General features: G+C 44.9%; 1 protein-coding gene across 1 annotated transcript in view; it reads left to right on the plus strand.

Annotated features, from left to right (window-relative positions):
* LOC132805861 (formin-like protein 3) overlaps positions 1 to 22,074 on the plus strand; it is a 159,986-nt gene that overhangs the window by 132,227 nt on the left and 5,685 nt on the right. The window contains exons 20-25 of the mRNA XM_060821179.1: positions 182 to 262; positions 6,480 to 6,609; positions 7,957 to 8,120; positions 10,259 to 10,360; positions 16,907 to 17,002; positions 17,901 to 18,024. Of these exons, the coding sequence (XP_060677162.1) occupies positions 182 to 262; positions 6,480 to 6,609; positions 7,957 to 8,120; positions 10,259 to 10,360; positions 16,907 to 17,002; positions 17,901 to 18,024 (697 nt within the window). The remainder of the gene's footprint in view (positions 1 to 181; positions 263 to 6,479; positions 6,610 to 7,956; positions 8,121 to 10,258; positions 10,361 to 16,906; positions 17,003 to 17,900; positions 18,025 to 22,074) is intronic.

Below are 22,074 nucleotides of genomic sequence, written 5' to 3' on the forward strand. Positions count from 1 at the left end.
TGTGCTCTTGTGGCACAGTGGCAGTGTTCCTATCTCTGAGCCAGGAGGCCTAGATTCAAGTCCCACCAGTGTTGTGTAATATCATCTCTGAACAAGTTGGTTAGGAAACTTTAGTGGTCTTCTGTGAAGATAATTCTCAAATGTATGTAGCAATGTGCCTTTTTCCTCTCTCTCTCTGCAGATTATTCTGGCACTTGGTAACTATATGAATAGCAGCAAAAGAGGAGCTGTATATGGCTTCAAGCTTCAGAGTTTGGACCTGGTATGTATTCTGCAGGGTAGTCTACTGCTGAGGCCTCATTCTAAATACAAGCATTTGCTTCAATCAAGTGTTCTTAATTAATTGTCTGGTCATATCTATGAAGTGAGCAGATTTAAAATATGTCCCACACCCACAAAAAGAAGCTTGTTAATTTTGAGTGGGTTGTGCAGGCAGCTGAAACTGGCATTTCATCTTGCGTAACTTTTTAAACAAATATTCTTTGGGATGTGGGCATCGCTGGCAAATCCAGCATTTGCTGCCCATGTCCAATTCCCCTGCTTGTTGGGCTATTTGAGGGCAGTTAAGAGCCAGCCACATTGCTGAGTGTCTGGAGTCACTTGCAGGCCAGACTCCGTCAGGTTGGCAGATTTCCGGCACTTTCGTGAACCAGATAGGCTTTTATAATCCATGCAAGTTGTCATTGCCACCATAACCAACTATTAATTGCAGTTCCACTAGCTGCAGTGAAGGGATTTGAACCTATTTTAGGGTGTTACTCGAGGCCTCTGGATTGCTAGTCTTAGTGGTACTACCACTAGGTCACCACCTTCCCAGAGTCCAACATTGTACAACATTCTAAACTTTCAAGAAGTCCTTCTCCTTTGGAAAAGACAGCAGTGAGGCTGTAAAGGAGAAACCTTTTCACTTCTAGCCTGCAATCTAACCAGTGGCTTGAGTGCACCAGTCTCTCCATTAACCCAACAACTCATTTTAGCCCTGGTGGCAGAGACTGTGTCTCATGAATGTAAGTTTGCTCGCTGAGCTGGAAGGGTCACTAACACCGGTGCTTCACCGGAGGCTCACTGATGGTGTTAACTTATATGGTGATGAAACATCTGAAAATGAACCTTCCAGCTCAGCGAGCAAACTTACATCCAGAACCTCAACTTGAGCTACAAATCTTCTCAAAACTCGCTAACTATGGCCCATGTCATTTCTATACCAGCAACCCCTCTCTTGCATATGTTCACCATTTCTGAGTTGCTTTATGGTGGACCAACATTCAGAGTACTCAAAGCCATCTTGTTTTGCACCTTTATGGTAAGGAGACTACAAATACAGAGAGAGAGAGAAAAATGATTTTCACCTAGCCGGTTTCGACTGGACTGGAACACTAACTCCCGAAATACAAAAGAAGTCTTGTAACTGGTTAATTTATTCTTTTTCTCCTTGCAACTCTCCCCAATCTTCACCCCCGCCCCACTGTTATCCCAGGATTAGTTGCTTCTGGACAAAAACATAACTTTGGCTAAATATAGAAGTTCAGTTTATCAAAATTACATTCCATTCACTTGCATTTACTGACCGAAACAGGATGTGCTGGCCAACTGTTTATTTCATGGGTTTGAATGTTAAAAAAAGCATCCAGACGCTGTCAACAGTTCAGCCTGCGATCCACGCATTTAAAGAGGCTTTAGGAAGAGGGAAAAAAAAAGACAGGAAATGAAGGAAGTGCATAGCGGACCAGAAAGAAGGGATAGGCAAATTATTGTTTCAGGGACAGAAGTTCTGTCCAAGCTCACTACCTGAGATGTAACTTTTAGACTCTGTTTATCGTTTTTCCTGAAGCTGATTGGCTTGTCAAAGACCCCTCACTACCCCTCCCCAAACCCTTAACTGCATTTGTCACTCTATCTCTCCCCTTCCGTCTGTAACTTTCCCCCCATTTTCCTAGCTGCAGGAGGCTAATCTGATTGAGGCGTGTAAAATGTGACAGGGATTTGAGAAGGTAGCTGCTAATTCTGAGGGAGCATAATTTTAAAACTAGGGGAAATCAGGAAGCACTACTTCACACAGTAGTGGAAGCTGGACCTCCCTCTTCCCATGAGGCACCGGATGCTGGAACACAATTGAAGTTTTCAAGACTCAGATGGATAGATTTTGTTGACTCCGCATATTGAGAAATGTGGAGCAGTACAGACTAGCCATGATCTAATTGCAAACTGGAACAGGCCCAAGGAGCTGAATGGCCTCCTTCTGTTCCTTCATCAATCTCCCAAGGAAGCTGAGACATTTAGTTCTGTTATAAAGAAATGTAGTTTGCTGCATTAATTTTCTTCTGATTTCAGATTTCCAGCACCCCCAGTTTTATATTCTATCCGTAAAAGCATTTTTAAAACTGAAATCTGTTTCTGGGTAAAATGTTCTCAAAATGATTTATTTCTCTCAAGATTAGAACCACGGCCTTTTTATATTAAATAATTTCAAGTTTGCCAGTTGGCGAGTTGTCATCACTTATTGGCAGCCACTGGAACCCAAACACATTTTCTATAAGGCGAGTTGAGCTGCATGGTTAATCTTTTCTGAAACTCTCTCGAAGCCAAAAAGCCTACTGTACACTCACAACTTAGACCTCCCAGTCTTCGAAGGGAGGGAGGCCAGGCCTGTGGGATTTTGTTTTATAAAATTGAGCACGCAGCCTACAGGATTCCAGGCCTTTGTGAAAATGGCTGGAGCATTTGTTGTTTTTTTTTTGCAGCTAGTGTTTAAGAACGTATTTTGAAGCAGATCTGCTGATTTCTGAAGTGTCTATTAAAGCAATCGAGGTCCTCACTGATACCCGAATAGATTTAAGTATTGACATACATTCCAACATTGTGAACTTGAGAGTTGAACAATAAATAAATAAAGGAGTCTGGAACTTGCTGAACCTGATTTTGGTTGAAAGGTCATGTATGCCAACTGCACACATTATTCGCATCACGTTATTCTGACGTTTGTGGAGAGGATTTTTCTTTTGTTTTTAAAAGTGAAACTGGTATGTCGGGAGGCTTGAACCATATTTTAACTTTCAATGTTGTTGGTCGTTTGAAGCAGCCACCTTAGCAACCCACTGCTGCTGGGATTGGTCAGGTGCCTCGCAAGAGCGCAATGGGACTACAGCAACAGTCAGGTTTCTAATTGATCCTGAATACCTATCTTTGCCTCAGAGCAAGTGCAATTTAAAGCCATTTTACCAAATTGCTACTGGATACCAAATGATCAAGGAAGGTTGAATCTTAGAATGGCTTCAGCACTGAATGAGGCCATTTGGCCCATTGTGCCTCTGCCAGCTTTCTGAGAGAAAAAAATCTGGCTAGACCCACTCCCCTATCCTTTCTTTTCAGATAATGATCCTCTTGAAAGACTGAGTTGAGTTCATCTCCCCCAACCTCTCAGGCAGTACATTCCAGATCCTCACTAATCACTGTGCTTTTCCTCCTGTATCTTTTGGATCTTGCTGATCATCTTAAACTGGTACCTTCTTGTTCCCAACCTTTACATTTAATAGGCACAGTTTCTTCCCATCAACTCTATCAAGACCTTCTCCAATTTTGAATATCTGTGAAATCTATCAACCTTGTTTTTCCTAAGGTGAGCAGCCCAGTATCTCCAATCTATCCTCAGTGCTGAAGCTCCCCATTCCTGGAACTGTTCTTGTAAACCTTTTTTCTCTTTCTCTCTTTTTCTCTTTTATTTTCTCTCTCTCTCCTGAAAGCCTTCATATCCTTCTGACACTTTCTGAGGAAAGTGAGTTGTGAAGAGGACATAAAGGGATATAGATGAGTGGCCAAAGACCTGGCAGTTGGGGTACAATGTGGGAAAGTATGAAACTGTCCATTTTCACAGAAGTAATAATAAAGAAGCGTTTGTCTAAATGGTGAGACTTTGCAGAGCTCTGAGATACAGAGAGATCTGGGTGTCCCAGTGCAAGAATCAGAGAAGGTTAGTATGCAGATACAGCAAGTAATTAATAAAGCTAATAGAATGTTATGTTGCATTGTGAGGGGAATGGAATGCAAGTTATCCAGGGCATTAGTGAGACTGCACCTGGAGTACTGTGTATAGCACTGGTCACCGTATTGATGGAGGGATGTTATGGCAAAAATGCCATCCCATATTCCCATTCCTCCGCCTCCGCTGTATCTGCTCCCAGGAGGACCAGTTCCACCACAACACACCAGATGGCCTCCTTCTTTAGAGACCGCAATTTCCCTTCCCACGTGGTTAAAGATGCCCTCCAACACATCTCGTCCACATTCCACACCTCTGCCCTCAGACCCCACCCCTCCAACCGTAACAAGGACAGAACCCCCTGGTGCTCACCTTCCACCCTACCAACTAGCATAAACCAAATCATCCGCCGACATTTTCGCCACTTCCAAACGGACCCCACCACCAGTGATATATTTCCCTCACCACCCCTTTCCGTCTTCCACCAAGACTGTTCCTTCCGTGACAACCTGGTCAGGTCCACGCCCCGCTACAGCCCACCCTCCTGTCCTGGCACCTTCCCCTGCCACCGCAGGAATTGCAAAATCTGCGCCCTCACCTCCACCCAAGGCCCTAAAGGAGCTTTCCACATCCATCAAAGTTTTACCGGCACATCCACTGATATCACTTATTGCATCCGCTGCTCCCGATGCGGTCTCCTCTACATTGGGGAGACTGGACGCCTCCAGCAGACCACTTTAGGGAACATCTCCGGGACACCCGCACCAATCAACAACAGCGCCCTGTGGCCCAACATTTCAACTCCCCCTCCCACTCTGCGAGGACGTGGAGGTCCTGGGCCTCCTTCACCGCCGCTCCCTCACCACCTGACGCCTGGAGGAAGAACGCCTCATCTTCTGCCTCGGAACACTTCAACCCCAGGGCATCAATGTGGACGTCACCAGTTTCCTCATTTCCCCTTCCCCCACCTCACCCCAGTTCCAAACTTCCAGCTCAGCACTTGTTCCCATGACTTGTCCTACCTGCCTATCTTTTCCACCTATCCACTCCACCCTCTCCTCCCTGAACCATCACCTTCATCCCCTCCCCCACTCACCTATTGCACTCTATGCTACTTTCTCCCCACCCCCACCCTCCTCTAGCTTATTTCTCCACCCTTCAGGCTCTCTGCCTGTATTCCTGATGAAGGGCTTTTGGATGCTCTTTGGATGCTGCCTGAACTGCTGTGCTTTTCCAGCACCACTAATCCAGAGAATGGAGGGATGTTATGTAAAGTGTCGGAAGCAGTTCAGAGAAGGTTTGCTCAACTAATACCCGGAACCAGTGGATTGCCTTATGAGGAAAGACTGACAGGCTAGTATGACAGGATATAGTAGGCCTGTATCCTCTGGAGTTTAGAACAGTCAGAGCTGACTTAATTGATACATATAAAATCCAGAGGGGACTTGACCAGGTGGATGTGGAAAGGATGTTTTCTCTTGTGGGAGAATCTAGAACTAGAACATATGAACTAGGAACAGGAGTAGGCAATTCAGTCCCTCCACCATTTAGTACAATCATGTCTGATTTAATTTTGGCCTCCACTTTCCTGTTGGGGCCATAATTTAAAACTCAGGGGTCATCCATTTAAGACCGAGATGCGGAAACCTCTTTATCCCGAGAGTTATGAGTCTTTGGAATTCCCTTCCTCAAAAGGCAGTGGATGTAGAATTTTTCAATATGTTTAAGGCAGAGGGAGATAGATTCTTCATTTAAAAAGGTAAAGACAACATAGTCCTACTATACTATAGGGCTGCTCTTTTATTAGAGAGATGATTGGTGATTTTTTTTAACTGGAGGGTCACCACGCCTCAGGCAAGGGGAGAGGTTGAGAAGGAGAGTCCTTCATGGTAACCTCAGCTGGTGCAGGAATTGAACCCACTCCATTGGCATCACTCTGCATTGCAAACCAGCCGTCCAACGAAATGCGCTAACAGAAACCCCACCCCTGCCCCTGCATCCTTGATGACCAAGGGGTGAAAGATTATCAGGGAATGCAAGAATGAAAGTTGAGGTTAAAATCAGATAAGCCATGATCTTATTGAATGGCGGAACAGGTTCGGAGAGCTGAGTGGCCGATTCTAGTTCCTTGTTAGTGTGTAACCCACCCACTGCCTCTCGACCTCTCACCTAACCCCACTTATCTCACTGTTCCCAGTGGGGGAAATGATTTAAGCTCACACAGAAAGAGTGGCTACTTGAGAGGATAAGACCCATCAATGCAGAACCCATCGAAGCGCAGAGCAAATGTGGCACAGGAACTGGTTTGGGTTGTGGGGGGCGAGGTAGGGGTGTCAAGGGCAATATTGTAACCCGGTAGTTGCTGTTTGGCCTCTTCTCAATTCAACACAATGTAAGGAATTTGATGATAAGTCAAGAAGTGACAGTACTTATGAACGATGCCTGGAGTGACTTAACAGCCAAACTGAGTCTCAGTGATGTGACATGTTTCCTGTTTGTCTAGCTCTTGGATACCAAATCCACTGACCGGAAGCTCACCTTGTTGCATTACATTGCGATTGTCATCAAACAGAAGTACCCCAGCATCGCCACATTTTGGAGCGAGCTCCACTTCATCGAGAAAGCTGCAGCAGGTTAGTGGTGGCATTAGGGCTGTTCCTGTACTGTTTCATGCTTAAGGAAAGCTGCTGTGTATGTGGCCATTCCCACCTCAGAGCTTAGAAGATGACATTTGAATGGTCCTATTGCATATGTACTGAGAAATGGGCATGGAGCAGGTCATGCTGACCAGAACTTCTCTCTCTATAAACCGAGCAGGGAAAGACTGCATGACAATCATGGAGTTAGTCCTTTGATACAATGTCACATGATCTGACATCATTTCCTGTGATGCAGTCAGCTATTCAAGTGAGAGTTGTTGCCTTTTTAGGATTGGGACCATCTGAAAAATGGCAGATGGAGTTCAACCTGGATAAATGTGAGATATTGCATTTTGATGCAACAAACAGTGGTAGGACTTATACAGTTAATGGTACGGCCTTGGGTAGTGTTGCAGAACAGAAGGACCTAGGGGTTCAAGGTATACAATTCTTTGAAGATCGTGTCACATAGACAAGGCTCAGTCCCTTGAGTAAAGGAGTTGGGGAGTCATGTTGAGGTTGTACAGGACATTTGTGAAGCCTCTTCTAGAGTATTGTGTCCAGTTCTGGTTGCCCAGTTATAGGAAGGATACTATTAAGAGAGTTCAGAAGAGAATGACTAGGATGTTGCTGGGTATGGAAAGTTTGAGTTATAAAGAGAGGCTAGATGGACTTGGGCCTTTTTCACTGGAGTGTAGAAGGTTGAGATGTGACCTCATCAAATCATGAAGTTTATAATATCATGAGGGGTATAGATGGTGTTAATGGTAGGTGTCTTTTTTCCAAGGATGGGGTTTCAAGACTGGGCACATTTTTAAGGTGAGAGGAGAGAGAATTAAAAAAAAGACATGAGGGGCAAATTCTTTTACACAGAGGGTGGTTCGAGTGTGGGGAATGACCTTCCTGAGGAAGTGGTGGACGTGGGCACAGTTACAATGTTTAAAAGATACTCGGATAATTACATGAATAGGAAAGGTTTGGAGGGATATGGGCCAGGAGCAGGCAGATGGAGCTAGTTTTAGTTTGGGATTATGCTTGGCATGGACTGAAGGTTCTAGCTCCATGCTGTATGTCTCTGACAGATTCAATGGGTAGCTCTTTCAAAGATCCAACACTGGCAACATGGGTTGAATAGCCTCCTTCTGTGCACCTTCATTCTATCAATGAAATGGAGCTAAATTCTCTCAAGGGGGGAGAAAGTCGCAGAATAGACCAGGAGAGATTGTCTGAAGGAGGGTAACACCTCATTCTCGGGCCTGGTAATGATTCTAGCAGCCAACAGGCAGTTCCACTTCCAGGCAGTTGAAGTACTTTTTTTTTACACACCGTTTCCTTTGGCAGTGTCATTGGAAAATGTCCTCTTAGACGTAAAGGAGATGGGACACAACATGGAGTTGGTTAAGCGTGAAAGCAGTATGCACGATCACAATGTGGTGCTGAAGGATTTCCTGACACAAAATGAAGGGACACTAGAAAAACTTCAGAAAGATTCCAGGACTGCACAGGCAAGTACATTATCCTATACTGCAATATCACTGAATGTTTCTAACTGTGTTCTGAACGAGTTTGGTATTCAAAAATCCAATGTGTTAATCACTTGACTGAGTGACTAAATTGAGGGTGTGCAGGTTGATTAGAAAATGAGTTCTAAATATAAAAAGGTTAGAGTTGGCCTTGTTTTCCTTTCTTGCTGGATCTATCATCCTGGAGGAGAAAGTGAGGTCTGCAGATGCTGGAGTATCAGAGCTGAAAATGCTTTGCTGGAAAAGCGCAGCAGGTCAGGCAGCATCCAAGGAACAGGAGATTCGACGTTTCGGGCATAAGCCCTTCATCAGGAAAGAGGAAAGTGTGTCCAGCAGGCTAAGATAAAAGGTAGGGAGGAGGGACTTGGGGGAGGGGCGATGGAGATGCGATAGGTGGAATGAGGTTAAGGTGAGGGTGATAGGCCGGAGTGGGGTGGGGGTGGAGAGGTCAGGAAGAAGATTGCAGGTTAGGAAGGCGGTGCTGAGTTCGAGGGATTTGACTGCGACAAGGTGGGGGGAGGGGAAATGAGGAAACTGGAGGAATCTGAGTTCATCCCTTGTGGTTGGAGGGTTCCTAGGCGGAAGATGAGGCGCTCTTCCTCCAGCCGTCGTGTTGTTATGGTCTGGCAATGGAGGAATCCAAGGACCTGCATGTCCTTGGTGGAGTGGGAGGGGGAGTTAAAGTGTTGAGCCACGGGGTGGTTGGGTTGGTTGGTCCGTGTCTGTCAGAGGTGTTCTCTGAAGTGTTCCGCAAGTAGGCGACCTGTCTCCCCAATATAGAGGAGGCCACATCGGGTGCAGCGGATGCAATAGATGATGTGGAGGTGGAGGTGCAGGTGAATTTGTGGCGGAAATGGAAGGATCCCTTGGGGCCTTGAGTAAGGGGGGGCGGGGGTGTGGGCACAAGTTTTGCATTTCTTGCGGTTGCAGGGGAAGGTGCCAGGAGTGGAGGTTGGGTTGGTGGGGGGTGTGGACCTGACGAGGGAGTCATGGAGGGAGTGATCTTTTCGGAACGCGGATAGGGGAGGGGAGGGAAATATATCCCTGGTGGTGGGGTCCGTTTGGAGGTGGCGGAAATGACGGCGGATGATACGCTGTATATGGAGGTTGGTGGGGTGGTAGGTGAGAACCAGTGGGGTTCTGTCCTGGTAGCGGTTGGATGGGCGAGGCTCAAGGGCAGAGGAGCGGGAAGTGGAGGAGATGCGGTGGAGGGCATCGTCGATCACGTTTGGGGGGAATCTGCGGTCCTTGAAGAAGGAGGCCATCTGGGCTATACGGTATTGGAACTGGTCCTCCTGGGAGCAGATGCGGCCGGGACTAAGGAATTGGGAATATGGGATGGCGTTTTTACAGGGGACAGGGTGGGAGGAGGTGTAGTCTAGGTAGCTGTGGGAGTCAGTCGGTTTATAGTAGATCAGAAGTGCTAAGGTTCCAGTCTCATTAGAGTCTTTCAGACAAGATGTTAAACTGAGGCAAACACTAAGAATGCTGGAGAAACTTGATAGGTTGAGCAGCATTGATGGAGATCTGTGTTAAACTGAGACCCCATCTCTGGGTGTTAAAGGCACAGTTTTAAAGAAGAGCAGGAGAATTCTGACTGGTTTTCTCCTCCCGAATTCAAATTCATTTTTTTGTACACGTTCTGAGTTGCCTTCAACGAGTTGAGAAATAAAGTGAATGTTACTTCACTTAACTGTACCAGGGTACATATTGTTAAAGTAGGAGTGTACCTTGTTCTCGTGTGAGTTCTCTACCAGATTTTTTGTGGCTCCTTGTGTTCCTCTATGAGAAGAGACCAGGATGAAATGCAATGCATAGGTAATTATCAGTCATCACCTTGCTGCCGCACTTTCTAATAAACCTTCACCTGCATCTCTGAATGAGAATGTGAGAGATGAACTGCAAAATCAACCCTGTCTTCAAAGAAAAGAAAAGGCTATTAATTCTTGGAATATTACAATTCTGCCTAGTTGCTTGATTTTTGACCTTTAACCCCTCCCAACAAGCAAGAGAAAGAAAAACATGGCTGCGATGAAGTGGCTGACTGTTGTTGTAACTCTAACCTGGTGAGATCCAAGGGTTAATGAGACTGCACCTAATTTCCTTTTTGGCCTGTACAGGAAGCATACAATAAAGTGGTTGAGTATTTTGGAGAAAATCCCAAGACTACGCCTCCATCTGTGTTCTTCCCAGTCTTTGTCCGCTTTGTCAAGTCCTACAGGGTAAGATCTGTTTGTCGCTTTTACTTTTTGCATTTGTTTAGCTTCAAATGGTTGTAATAAGGCATGGAAGAAATAGTTCTAACTCTTAGCTTTTAGAAGAAAAGTGGTCATTTATATTTGTCGTGAAGTTAAGGGAATCTTAGTCATGACTTCTCTGTCCTTCTGTCTTTATCAAAAAAAAAGGCATTGCTTTTACTGAGATGTAGAATCTTTAATTTAATAGAAAGTGGGTTACGAGGGAAAAGCAGTGTGGCTGAACAGGTAGGCCCTGTCGTTTAGGTCTGCTCAGTACATTTGGAAGGGTACTGCTGGATGCTGTTATGGTGCATCCTTTCTCCATGTCCAAAAAATAACGCTTTGTACATAGGAGTGATAATTAGTGTGGGAATAGTTGAAACATTATGGTCTGCCTCGACAAGAATGGCTTGCAATCCAGTGAGCCAATCAGCTTGTTTGGGGATGTCCACCAAACTTCTCAGCCTATTGCTGAACTTGCCAGAAGCTGCCAACCAATCAGAAATGCCCCCATCATCATCTCAAGGCAATTAGGGATGGGAGCTGAAAATGTGTTGCTGGTTAAAGCACAGCAGGTCAGGCAGCATCCAAGGAACAGGAAATTCGACGTTTCGGGCCAGAGCCCTTCATCAGGAATGAGGAGAGGGTGCCAGGCAGGCTCAGATAAAAGGTAGGGAGGAGGGGCGATGGAGATGTGATAGGTGGAAGGAACGTGGCTGAAGAGCTTCTGTGCAGAGGAGATGACCTGGGGGGTGCAGTGAGAGAGAGACTCACTGAAACCCTTGTACACGTTTTCAGCTCTGATCTCCAGCATCTGCAGACCTCACTTTTTACTCGAAGATTTTAACCTACTGCGAATCCTCTTGCAAGGATGCCTTCCTTGAAGAAGCTCTCTTCCTCCCTCTACAAGGATTTCAGTGAGTCTCTCTCTCTCTCACTGCACCCCCCAGGTCATCTCCTCTGCACAGAAGCTCTTCAGCCACGTTCCTTCCACCTATCACATCTCCATCGCCCCTCCCCCAAGTCCCTCCTCCCTACCTTTTATCTGAGCCTGCCTGGCACCCTCTCCTCATTCCTGATGAAGGGCTCTGGCCCGAAACGTCGAATTTCCTGTTCCTTGGATGCTGCCTAACCCGCTGTACGATTAGGGATGGGAACTCTGCCAATGCTGCTCAGGAGCAAAAAAAGCTTTTGTGGGTAACTCTGTCAAAGATCCATTTGAATGGTATGGACAATAGACCTGAACTTCCCCCATTCAACACACCCCATCTTAGCTGATCACTTGACATTTGGAAGATGCCGATATTTGGTTAAAATGGCTCTGTCTCTATCAAAGAAGCCTGCTTGCAATTCCTAGCCTGAAGGGCTGACATAGCTACCTGTGAGAGGGCACTGTGCTGTTGACTAGCAAGGGCAAGAGTTAATTAATGCATTTGCTTCCTGGCATTGTCCAGCAGATGCCTCCCATTTCCTGCCCTCTGCACAGCCACCTGGAGCTGGCCACCCACAAGCTTGCACACTCCAAATAATTGCTTGAAACAATAAAAGCACTAGATGTGAATACAAGTTGAATACTTTGAATTGGCAGAATAATCACATCAGATTTTGAGTCTAGGAAAATAAACCAACTAGCAAGTCTATGATAGAGTGTACAGTGGTAGTTCCAGGTTCCTAAAAGAAGCTGGGGAAAGCATGTGAGAAAAGTGTTTCTCCCCGGTATTTCCTTTGACATAAAAGTGAGCTGTTCTTAACCCTTAAAGAACTATTGCTGGCCTTTGGCCAATATTTGGTTCCAGACTCAGCCCATAGTTCACGACATAGAGCAGGGTAGGTTCTCTTCCTCCCAGGGTAGTCCATGGAGTTTGGCACCGCCCCATAGATAGGGCGGGTGGGAAGTGGCAGTTCCTTTCAGAAATTGGGAGAACTCCCACAGAAATTCTCCTCCTGGATGTTTGTGCTCAGTTTTGAGTTTCATGCATGTTAACTGATACTAACGTAGAAAATAGGAGCAGGAGTAGGCCATTTGAGCCTGCTCCACCATTCAATATGATCATAGCTAATTCTCTGTCTCAATATCATATTCAGGCCCAGTTTGAACCAATCTCTCCTCATATGGTAGTCCTTTCTCCTCCTATCCCTTGATGCTTTTAAAATCTAAAAATGTGCCTATAGCTTTCTTGAATATATTCAGTGACTTGGCCTCGGCAGCATTGTGTGGTAGAGAATTCCACAGGTTCACTACCCTTTGAGTGAAGGAATGTTTCCTTATCTCAGCCCTCGATGGTCTACCCCACATCCTGAGACTGTGCCCACTGGTTCTAGACTCTCCAACCAGGGGAAACATCCTGTCAGCATTCAGTCTGTCCAACCCTGTTAGAATTTTGCACGTTTCTATCAGATCCCTTCTCATCGGAATACAGGCCCGGTTGAACCAATCTCTCCTCATAGGTCAGTCCTGCCATCCCCAGTACCGGCCTAGTGACCCTCGCTACACTCCCTTTCTGGCAAGGATATCCTTTCATAGGTAGGGAGACCCAAACTGCAAATAATACTCCAGGTGTGGTCTCACCAAGGCTGTGTATAGGTGCAGTGAGACGTTTCTACTTCTAAACTCCAATCCTTTGCAATGAAGGCCAAAATACCATTTGCCTTCCTAATTGCTTCCTGCAGCTCCCTGACTATTTTCATTGTCTAGTGTATAAGGACACTTAGATCTCTCTGTACACCCACCCTTCATAATAATTCACCATTTAAATAATACTTTTTTCTTTCTCTTTTTCACTTTGAAGTTTGAGTGTCCTTGAAGTGTTTCTCGGTCTCTTTTCTGCCCCATCGCCCAAAATTCTTCCTCTCAATTGTGACAGTGCTGAGTCAGGCATTGCATTGGGTTTGGCAGAAATTCTCTCCTGTGGCTGCTAAATGTCAATATAATATTTCACTGCCAACTGCTTCGGGGTACCCTCCGCCTCCAATCTACATGTACATGCCATGCCCTCCGACAATCTCTTCAGTTTGGAATGGAACCCCTGGCTGATGGCTGGCTCTGTTGAATAGTTCCACTTGTACTGCTGTCCTGGCTGGGTCAGCTGACTCAACCCCGAGCAGAGCATGTAGGCCTGTTTCTAAAATTTAAGAAATACAACTTTGAGGGAAGATCTGACTGCGCTGTTTCAAATACTCCAAAGAGGAAGATTCAGATGAAATCCCTCCTCTAGTTATATAAGTTGAGACCGAGGGAGACATCTTTGTTGTTGGGGAGTTAAATCGGGAAACTATTTTTTCACGTAGAGGGTAACGCAAATCTGGAATTCCCTTCTTTAAAAGTCTGAGTATTTGGGTTCAGCTGGAGCTTTTAGGTTAGAGGTTAATAGATTATTACAGGGCCTGAGCATATGCTGACGTGGAGCTACGGTAAATAAGTCATGTTGGGGTGTCGGTTAGCTATGACCTAACTGAAAGAAGGTGCAGATCAAGTCACTAAATGACATTCCCTTGTCTCTGTCTACTCTTCAATAAGAGGCTGGGGGCTGCTTTGAGATGGAGTCAAGGGGATTCTAGACTGCATTGTTGAGTTTGTCTGCTAAAAAGTGCAATTTTGAGCTGTTTTGTCCATGAGTTGAGGAATCAAAACAGGCTGTTTGGCGTCTGGGGTTTATTTTTTTGAGGCACGTGCCATTTGTTCTCATTCACAATTGAAATACTGTTTAAGAAAAGCATTGAAAACCTCCTTCATTCAGTAAACACAGCTGCAGCATTGACTGAGTTTGAGGGAAAAGAAAGCTGAATTTTCAGCTTGGCATTTCTTTTCAGTCTCTATGCTCAAAATGATACCAAATAAGGTGCTTCATTATGCTGTCAGAAATATGGGAATGGATTCAAAAAGGTCAAAGTTCAACTACATAACTAAATTACTGAACGTTTACATTGAAAAACATGCAATGAAACGACACAAGATTGAGGAGAAACTATTTTGCCCAGAGAGTCATGCACTTTGTGGAACTCGCTACTTTGGAACGGTTGAAGCCAGGGCCCACAAAACCATCCAAGGCAGGAGGGGGGACTTGCTGACCTCAGGTCAGGGATTGGGAGCCCAGGCCCAAAGAGCAGAGGGCCTTTGATTTTTATCCCTGGTTGAGGCAACAAACATCGATAGTTTTCCTGTAAAAGTAGATACGTATGAGAGGGAGGAAGAAATGAAAGGATGCACTGATAAGATCAGACGATGAGAGATAGGAGGAGGATTGTGTGGAACGTAAACGCTAGTATGGATCTATTGGGCTGAATGGCCTGTTGCTATATTGTAAATTCAATATTAAATGACCGGGTGTATGGTGTTGGATGCCATATGCAGTTCTGGTTTAGCTCAAACCTGGAGTATGGCGTACAGTTTGGGTCTCCTTTCTTAAGGAGGGGTAGGCTTTCATTGGAACCAGATCAAGAGAAGTTCATGAGGCTGATTTCTATGATGGGTTGGTTTGTGTGATGCAGAAAGGTTAAGTGGGTTGGGCCTTTAATCTTCCGAGTTTCGAACACTCAGAAATGATCTTTTTAAAGCATAGATCTGAGGGGGTCTTGACAGGGTAGGCACAAAGAGGATGTTTATCCTGGTGAGGCAATCTAGAACCGAGGGACGCGGTTTCAGAATTAAAGCAGTCCCATTTTGTAATCTCTCCTCTGAGAGTTGCTTGTGTTTGGCATTCTTTGCAATAGAGAGCAGTGGATCCTGGATCACTGAAAATATTCAAGGTTGTGTGACAGAGGTCTTTGATTGGTGAGAGTCAAGGGTAATGGAGGAACAGACAGGAAAGTGGAGTTTAAATCCCCATGTGGCCGGCCATGAATGGCAGAATGGACTGAGCATCTTACTCATGTTCCTAATTTGTATTCTTATGAACTTATTCCTTGATTCTGTCAAATATATGCGAGACATTAGTGAAGCCACAATTACAATCTGTATGCAATAGAGGTGCCCATTACTAAATGAGTATTAGTGACATGGAAAGGCATTCAAGAAATTCTATCGCATTATGCTAGGAATGATGGCCTGTAAATTGAGAGAGGGCGTCTATTTTCATTGTACAAGAGAAAGCTCAAAGGCAGATGCAATAAAAATTTCCATAGCATTGAAATGGTAAATAATGAGAGATTATTTCAAACATTATGATTTTTCTGCACAATGGTGGCTATTTGCTGCATATCTGCAGGTTGTTGCCTTGCAAGCTGTTATGCTTTTAAATCTAAGGATTGTGAGGACAGATTGATGGAGATAGCATGTTGGTAGTTCAATACAGAATGGAACTTATCCTGTGTACTCATGTGAATAAGTGTGTAGGCCCCAGCTTGGAATATTGTGTCCACTTCTGGGCACCACACTTCAGGAAGGATGTCAAGGACTTTGGAAAGGCTACAGAGGGGATTTACCAGAATGTTTCCAGGCAAGAGAGAGTTGTTATGTGGGGAAGCTGGGCTATTCGCTTTTGAGTCAAGAAAGTTAAGGGGAGATGAGAGTTTTTGTTTTATTCTTTCATGGGATGAGGGTGTTGCTGGCTGGCCAAGCGTTTATTGTCCATTTCTAAAATTATGAAGGGTTTTGATAGGTGGGGAGGAATTCACCTCCTCACTCCCAAAAGCCTATCCACCATCTGCAAGGTACAAGTGAGGAGTGTGATGGAATACAGCCCACTTGCCTGGATGGGTGCAACTCCAACAACACTTGAAGCTCGACACCGTCCAGGACAGAGTAGTCGGCTTGATCAGCATCCCTTCAACATTCAGTTCCTGCATCACTGAAGCAGCCGAATGTACTACCTACAAGATGCACTTTAGCTACTTACAAAGCCTCCTTAGACAACAGCATCCAAATCCATGGCCTTCACCATCTTGAAGTATAAGGGCAGCAGATACATGGGAATACCATCCCCTGCAAGTTTCCCTCCAAGCCACTCCCCATCCTGACTTGCTGTTCCTTCAGCATCACTGGATCAAAATCCTGGAATTCCCTCCCTCAGGGCATTGTGAGTCTACCTACAGCACATGGACTGCAGCGGTTCTAGAAGGGATAGCTGACAAATAGTGGGGCGGCCAGCAATGCACACATCTCATGACAGACTGAAATAAAGTTGCCTGTACTGGCAGAAGGTTCAGTGACCACAAAGGGCACAGTTTTATATAATTAGAAAAAGGGAGACTTTATACATGAGTGTTTGTATGTTTTACTCCATGAGTTATGATGATCATGAACAGAGCAAAAGGGTAGTGGAAGCTGGTTCATTTAGATATACACTTGAAAGACACTAACATTTCAGGGCTATGGTGAAAACGCAGTGGGGTTTTGGAACTGATTGACTGCCACATTTAAAGAGCCAACACGGGCCCATGGTTCAACGGTAATTCATGAGACTACCCACTGAAGGGAAAGGAACCGGGTGATCATGTTCCTTCACGTCATTAATCCTTGAAAAGTGGCTGACATATAGTATGAGGAGGTGATGTGAAAACAAACGTTCAGAATGTGTCTTCTGACATCTCCAGGAAGCGGAACAGGAAAACGAGCTGCGAAGCAAGCAGGAGCAAGCTTTGAGAGAGAAGATGCTGGCACAGGAAGCCAAGCTGCAACAGGACCAAAAGGTAGGTGACACACAGACTGCAATGCACACATCTCATGACAGACTGAAATAAAGTCGCCTGTACTGGCAGGAGGTTCAGTGACCACAAAGGGCACAGTTTTATATAATTAGAAAAAGGGAGACTTTGTACATGAGTGTGTTTGTATGTTTTACTCCATGAGTTATGATGATCATGCCTCACCTTTTGGAAGCTGCTTCTGAACCCAGTAATGTCTCAACTTAGACCCTGGGCCAGTGCTCAACAAAAGTCTAGGAAAACAAAAGGGTAGGGCTGGAGGTGGCGGGGAAGTTGAGCAATGGGCTTTAGGAAGCAGGACAAGCCAGCTAGGCCATCTTATTCCTGGCTGCTCTCAGCTACCCTTCTGCCCCATACCAGAAAGCTGCTTTGTGCAACTGTTGGCTTCTAAAAGGGTTATATTCCGTATCAGTGCCACTGTTGGAAACATGGCAGCTAGATTGCACAGAGCAAGATCCCATAGACAACAATGTGACCATAAATGTAGGAATAGAGGTAGGCCATTCAGCCCTGCTCTGCTATTCAGAGAGATCACAGCTGATCTGATCACCTTTATTTCCACTTTTCTGCCTTATCTTTATGACCCTTGGTTCTCTTGACACTGCCTGATTATCCATAGTTAAATACCATACCACCCACTGAACCACTATCAATACTGCCCCATCACTCTGGGTAAATACCTCACCCACAGGAAACACTCTCAACACTGTCCCATCACTGTGGGACAAATACCTCTCTACCCCCCAAGAATCATTTTCAACACTGCCCCATCTTCAACAGATATTGTGGTTGAACTTTTGACATCAACCTGCAAACTTATGAAAAAAGCCTCATGGTTTCCTCCGTCCTCTTCCTCAATCAAGGCTTTTTTTGTTTTTGACAGTCTCCCTGTCACAGGAATAAGCGACAACAGCAGGAACTCATCGCTGAGTTACGGAGACGGCAGCTCAAAGATCACCGGCCAGTGTATGAAGGGAAAGATGGGACCATTGAAGACATTATCACAGGTAAAGGCTGACAGCAGGTCCTGGCTCTACTCTGTGGTACTCAGGTCTGAAGTCTGCACCGATGATTCAGAAGGCTTGTTTCCAATAGATGTGTTTTTTAAAAATTCTTTTATAGGTTCTTCAAGTGCAGGTAAAATGTGATGGACAACATGTTTCTGTGTACAACTGAGCCTCTTCTAGTGACCGGCTGTGCTACGCAATGTTCCTTGAACTGCTGTTTAAGCCATTGCCCTTAATTTTTTCACTGCAAGAGCTTTGATCTAATTAGATCCGTTGAATGCCAAGATTAACAGATCTGTTTGGGAGGGACTTCCTCTTTGGTTCTGCTCAAATCAGTGCCCTGTTTTACTGTTTGACCTTTTAGGCCAAGCCTTTATTAACCTACTCTTGAATGTTTGTGGTGTGGATGTCAGCACACACGCCAGTTTTAAAGCTTTTTTTAAAAAAATGATCAAGTAGATTGAATGCAACCCAGTTTGGGTATTCAAAACCTGCCACCAATACATTAATCAAGGTTTCTGACTTTCTGGCAAATTGTACTGTCAAGCTGCACCTTTCTCCTTTTTACTCTCACTGTTGTGTGCCAAATCAAGACCGAGAGACTTGGCTCAATTCTGGCTGATGCACCATTGCAATAACGTGGGACCAAAAAGCTTTCATCACTTGAGCTAGTTGTTTTAATGTTCTCTACTCCAATTCTTAGAACCATCCCATTCCCTTCTCCACCCCCAACTATGCCCCAAGACTGCTTTCTCTTTTTGCACTGACTGCAAAATAGCCCACGAGCTCACTGCATTCTTGTTGCTTTTCTTTTCCATACTCCCTCTGCATTGCTACCTGATGCTGGGTGTTTGGTCTATAAAGTAATTTCAAAGTGAACAGTCTGCTGGTGAAGAAAGGGATGGTCGTGGAGAGGAAAGGTGGGGGACAGTTTCTTTTAAGTCTTATTTCAGTTGATCAGCGGAACTTCTTCCCATATTAAATAGCTCCTGAGCAATTGGTACAGTACACTTCACTCCTTGAACAATGAAGTGGTTAGACCTAGAAGCTGCCCGGTGAAGACAGAAAATGTCTTTCAAGACAAAGTATCAACTTGGATTCTCCCTCTGGCAGCCGTTGAGTTTCTCCAGCATTCTCTGTTTTCAGGTCTGCAATGTTCTACTTCTGTATTGCTAAAAAAAATTTCAAATCGTTTTCTAACTTCACCTGCTATGTTGCCATTTTGATGACTGACTGCTTGTTTCTGTGAAGTGGACACGGTTGCTCTGTTTCATAACACGAACCCCACACTTCACACACTCGAGGCCTAAATCAGTGCTTCCCAAATGTTTTCCCATCGTGAACCCCATCTTAATGCTAAAAAATTCTTACAGTCCCTCAGTGAGAACTGAAGAGTTCTTGAGTGGGGTTGGGATTGGGATGTGCAGGGGAGTTGCTGCCCTGTGGTAACAGCATGGGACAGGGCCTGTTGTGATCATAGCAGTCGTAACTCTCTGCTGGCCATTGCTCGCCCAGATCTCACCACTCCAAAATTTCAGCTCCTCACCCCCACTTTGGGAAGCCTTTTCCCAAAATGTAGCCCAGTGCACCAGCAGCTTAACTTGTCGAACCAAAATGTGTAACCAAGATGCATTTTTTCTCTCCTTTTTATACTTCTGTTTTGATTCTGGTAACTGCCACAACAGCAACTTGCATTTGTATTAGACCAAAGTCTTGGCCTGAGAGATGTTTTAAGGAGCATCATGAAAGAGGAGAGAAGCAGAGAGGTGTAAAGAGAGTCAAGGTAGCTGAAGGCACAGTCTGCCTTGCAAGTATTAAAACCAGGGATGCATGTTTAGAAGAGTGTGGGTATCTTTTTGAAGGGTTATTGGCTGGAGGAGATTGTAGAGATCGGGGCTGGCAAATAGCGAGGCCAAGGTGAGGTTTGAACACCAGGATGAGGATATTAAAATCAAAGTGTTGGTGGAATGCGAGCCAATTTTGGCCTGGTAATGGTGAATGGGAGTTAGGTGAGGGGGCAGTGTTGAGTTTTCGAGGGTGCAGGCGAGAGGCTGTCCAGAATGTACTGGCTGGAGATAACACAGGCATGACTACAAGTCTCTGGAAGAAGGAAGTAATAGTCTAAGAGATGTACAGAATGGAAACAGACCCATTGGTCCAACTCTTTCACGCTGACCAGATATCCTGAGTTAATCTAGTCCCATCTGCAAACATTTAGCTCATATCCCTCTAAACCCTTCCTATTCATACACCCATCCAGATGCCTTTTAAATGTTGTAGTTGTACCAGCCTCCATCACTGGCTTCAGCAGCTCTTTCCACACATGCACCACTCTCTGCGTGAACAAGGTTTCTTTTAAATCTTTCCCCTCTCATCTTAAGTCTATGTCCTATAGTTTTGGACTCCCCTACCTGGGGAATAGACCTTGGCTGTTCACCATATCCATGCCCTTCATGATTTTATAAACCTCTATCAGGTCATCCCTCAACCTTCGACACTCCAAGGAAAATAGACCCCGCCTATTCAACTTTTCCTTACAGTACAAACCCTCCAAACTGGCAACAGTCTTGTAAATTTTTTCTGAACCCTTTCAAGTTATAGGGAGAGGCTGAATAGGCTGGGGCTGTTTTCCCTGGAGCGTCAGAGGCTGAGGGGGTGACCTTATAGAGGCTTGTAAAATCATGAGGGGCATGGATAGGGTAAACAGACAGCGTCTCTTCCCTGAGGTGGGGGAGTCCAGAACTAGAGGGCATAGGTTTAAGGTGAGAGGGAAAGATTTAAAAGGGACCTAAGGGGCAATTTCTTCGCTCAGAAGATGGTGCATGTATGGAATGCCAGATGATGTGGTGAAGGCTGGTACAATGACAACATTTAAAACGCATTTGGATGGGTAGGTGAACAGGAAGGATATGGACCAAATGCTGGCAAATGGAACTAGATTAATGTAGGATATCTGGTTGCCATGGACGAATTGGACCGAAGGGTCTGTTGCCGTGCTGTACGTCTCTGACTCTTAAGTTTCACAACATCTTTTCTATAGTATGGAGACCAGAATTGAATGCAGTATTCCAAAAGTGATCTAACCAATGTCTTGTACAGCTGCAACATAACCTTCCAACTCCTATACTGATGAATATAAAGGCAAGCGTACTAAGTGCCTTCTTCACCACCCTGTGTACCTGGGACTCTACCTTGAAGGAACTATGAGCCTGCATTCCAAGGTCTTTGTTTGGCAACATTCCCCAGGACCCTACCATTAAGTGTACAAGTCCTGCCCTGATTTGCCTTTCCAAAATGCAATACCTCACATTTATCTAAATTAAACTCCATCTGCCACTCATTGGCTCATTGGTCCATCTGATCAAGGTCCTATTGTACGCGAAGGTAAACTTCTTCACTGTCCACTCCACCTCTAATTTTGTTGTCATCTGCGAACATACTAACTATGTCTCCGATATTCACATCCAAATCATTTATAAAAATGACAAAAAGCAGTGAACCCAGCACTGATCCTTGTGACATACCGCTGCTCTAGTCTGAAAAACAACCCTCCACCATAACTCTCTTGTCTCCTACCTTCAAGACAATTTTGCTAATCAGTCTACTATGTGGAACCTTGTCGAACACCTTACTGAAGTCCACATAGACAATGTCCACTGCTCTGCCTCCAGCAATCGTCTTTGTCACTTCTTCAAAAAAAAACATGGTTTAAGATTTGTTCTTTGCAACCCAGGTTCCCTTACATCCATGGCTCCAGAAAGACATGTTGCTTCATGTATTTCTACTTAAAGCCACCTGGTTTGTAATATAATCCTGTATAAAGGTAGCTTTTCAACGCCACCTTATCTCCTTTCATGTCCTCTGATTTTCAATTTTTAAATAAACGCAAAAAAGGTTGGCAGCAAGATCAACCCCACTATCCATAGAGGGAGAGAAACCATTTGATTAAAATTTCCACAAGCTGAGAATCTCGAGTTTGGTTGTGAATTCATAGAGTTCGCCTTGCATCCCCACACCTTATGGTCTGGTATGTGGCTGAATTGCTCAGCC

This window comes from Hemiscyllium ocellatum, chromosome X, assembly GCF_020745735.1.
Source record: "Hemiscyllium ocellatum isolate sHemOce1 chromosome X, sHemOce1.pat.X.cur, whole genome shotgun sequence".
NCBI lineage: Eukaryota > Metazoa > Chordata > Chondrichthyes > Orectolobiformes > Hemiscylliidae > Hemiscyllium > Hemiscyllium ocellatum.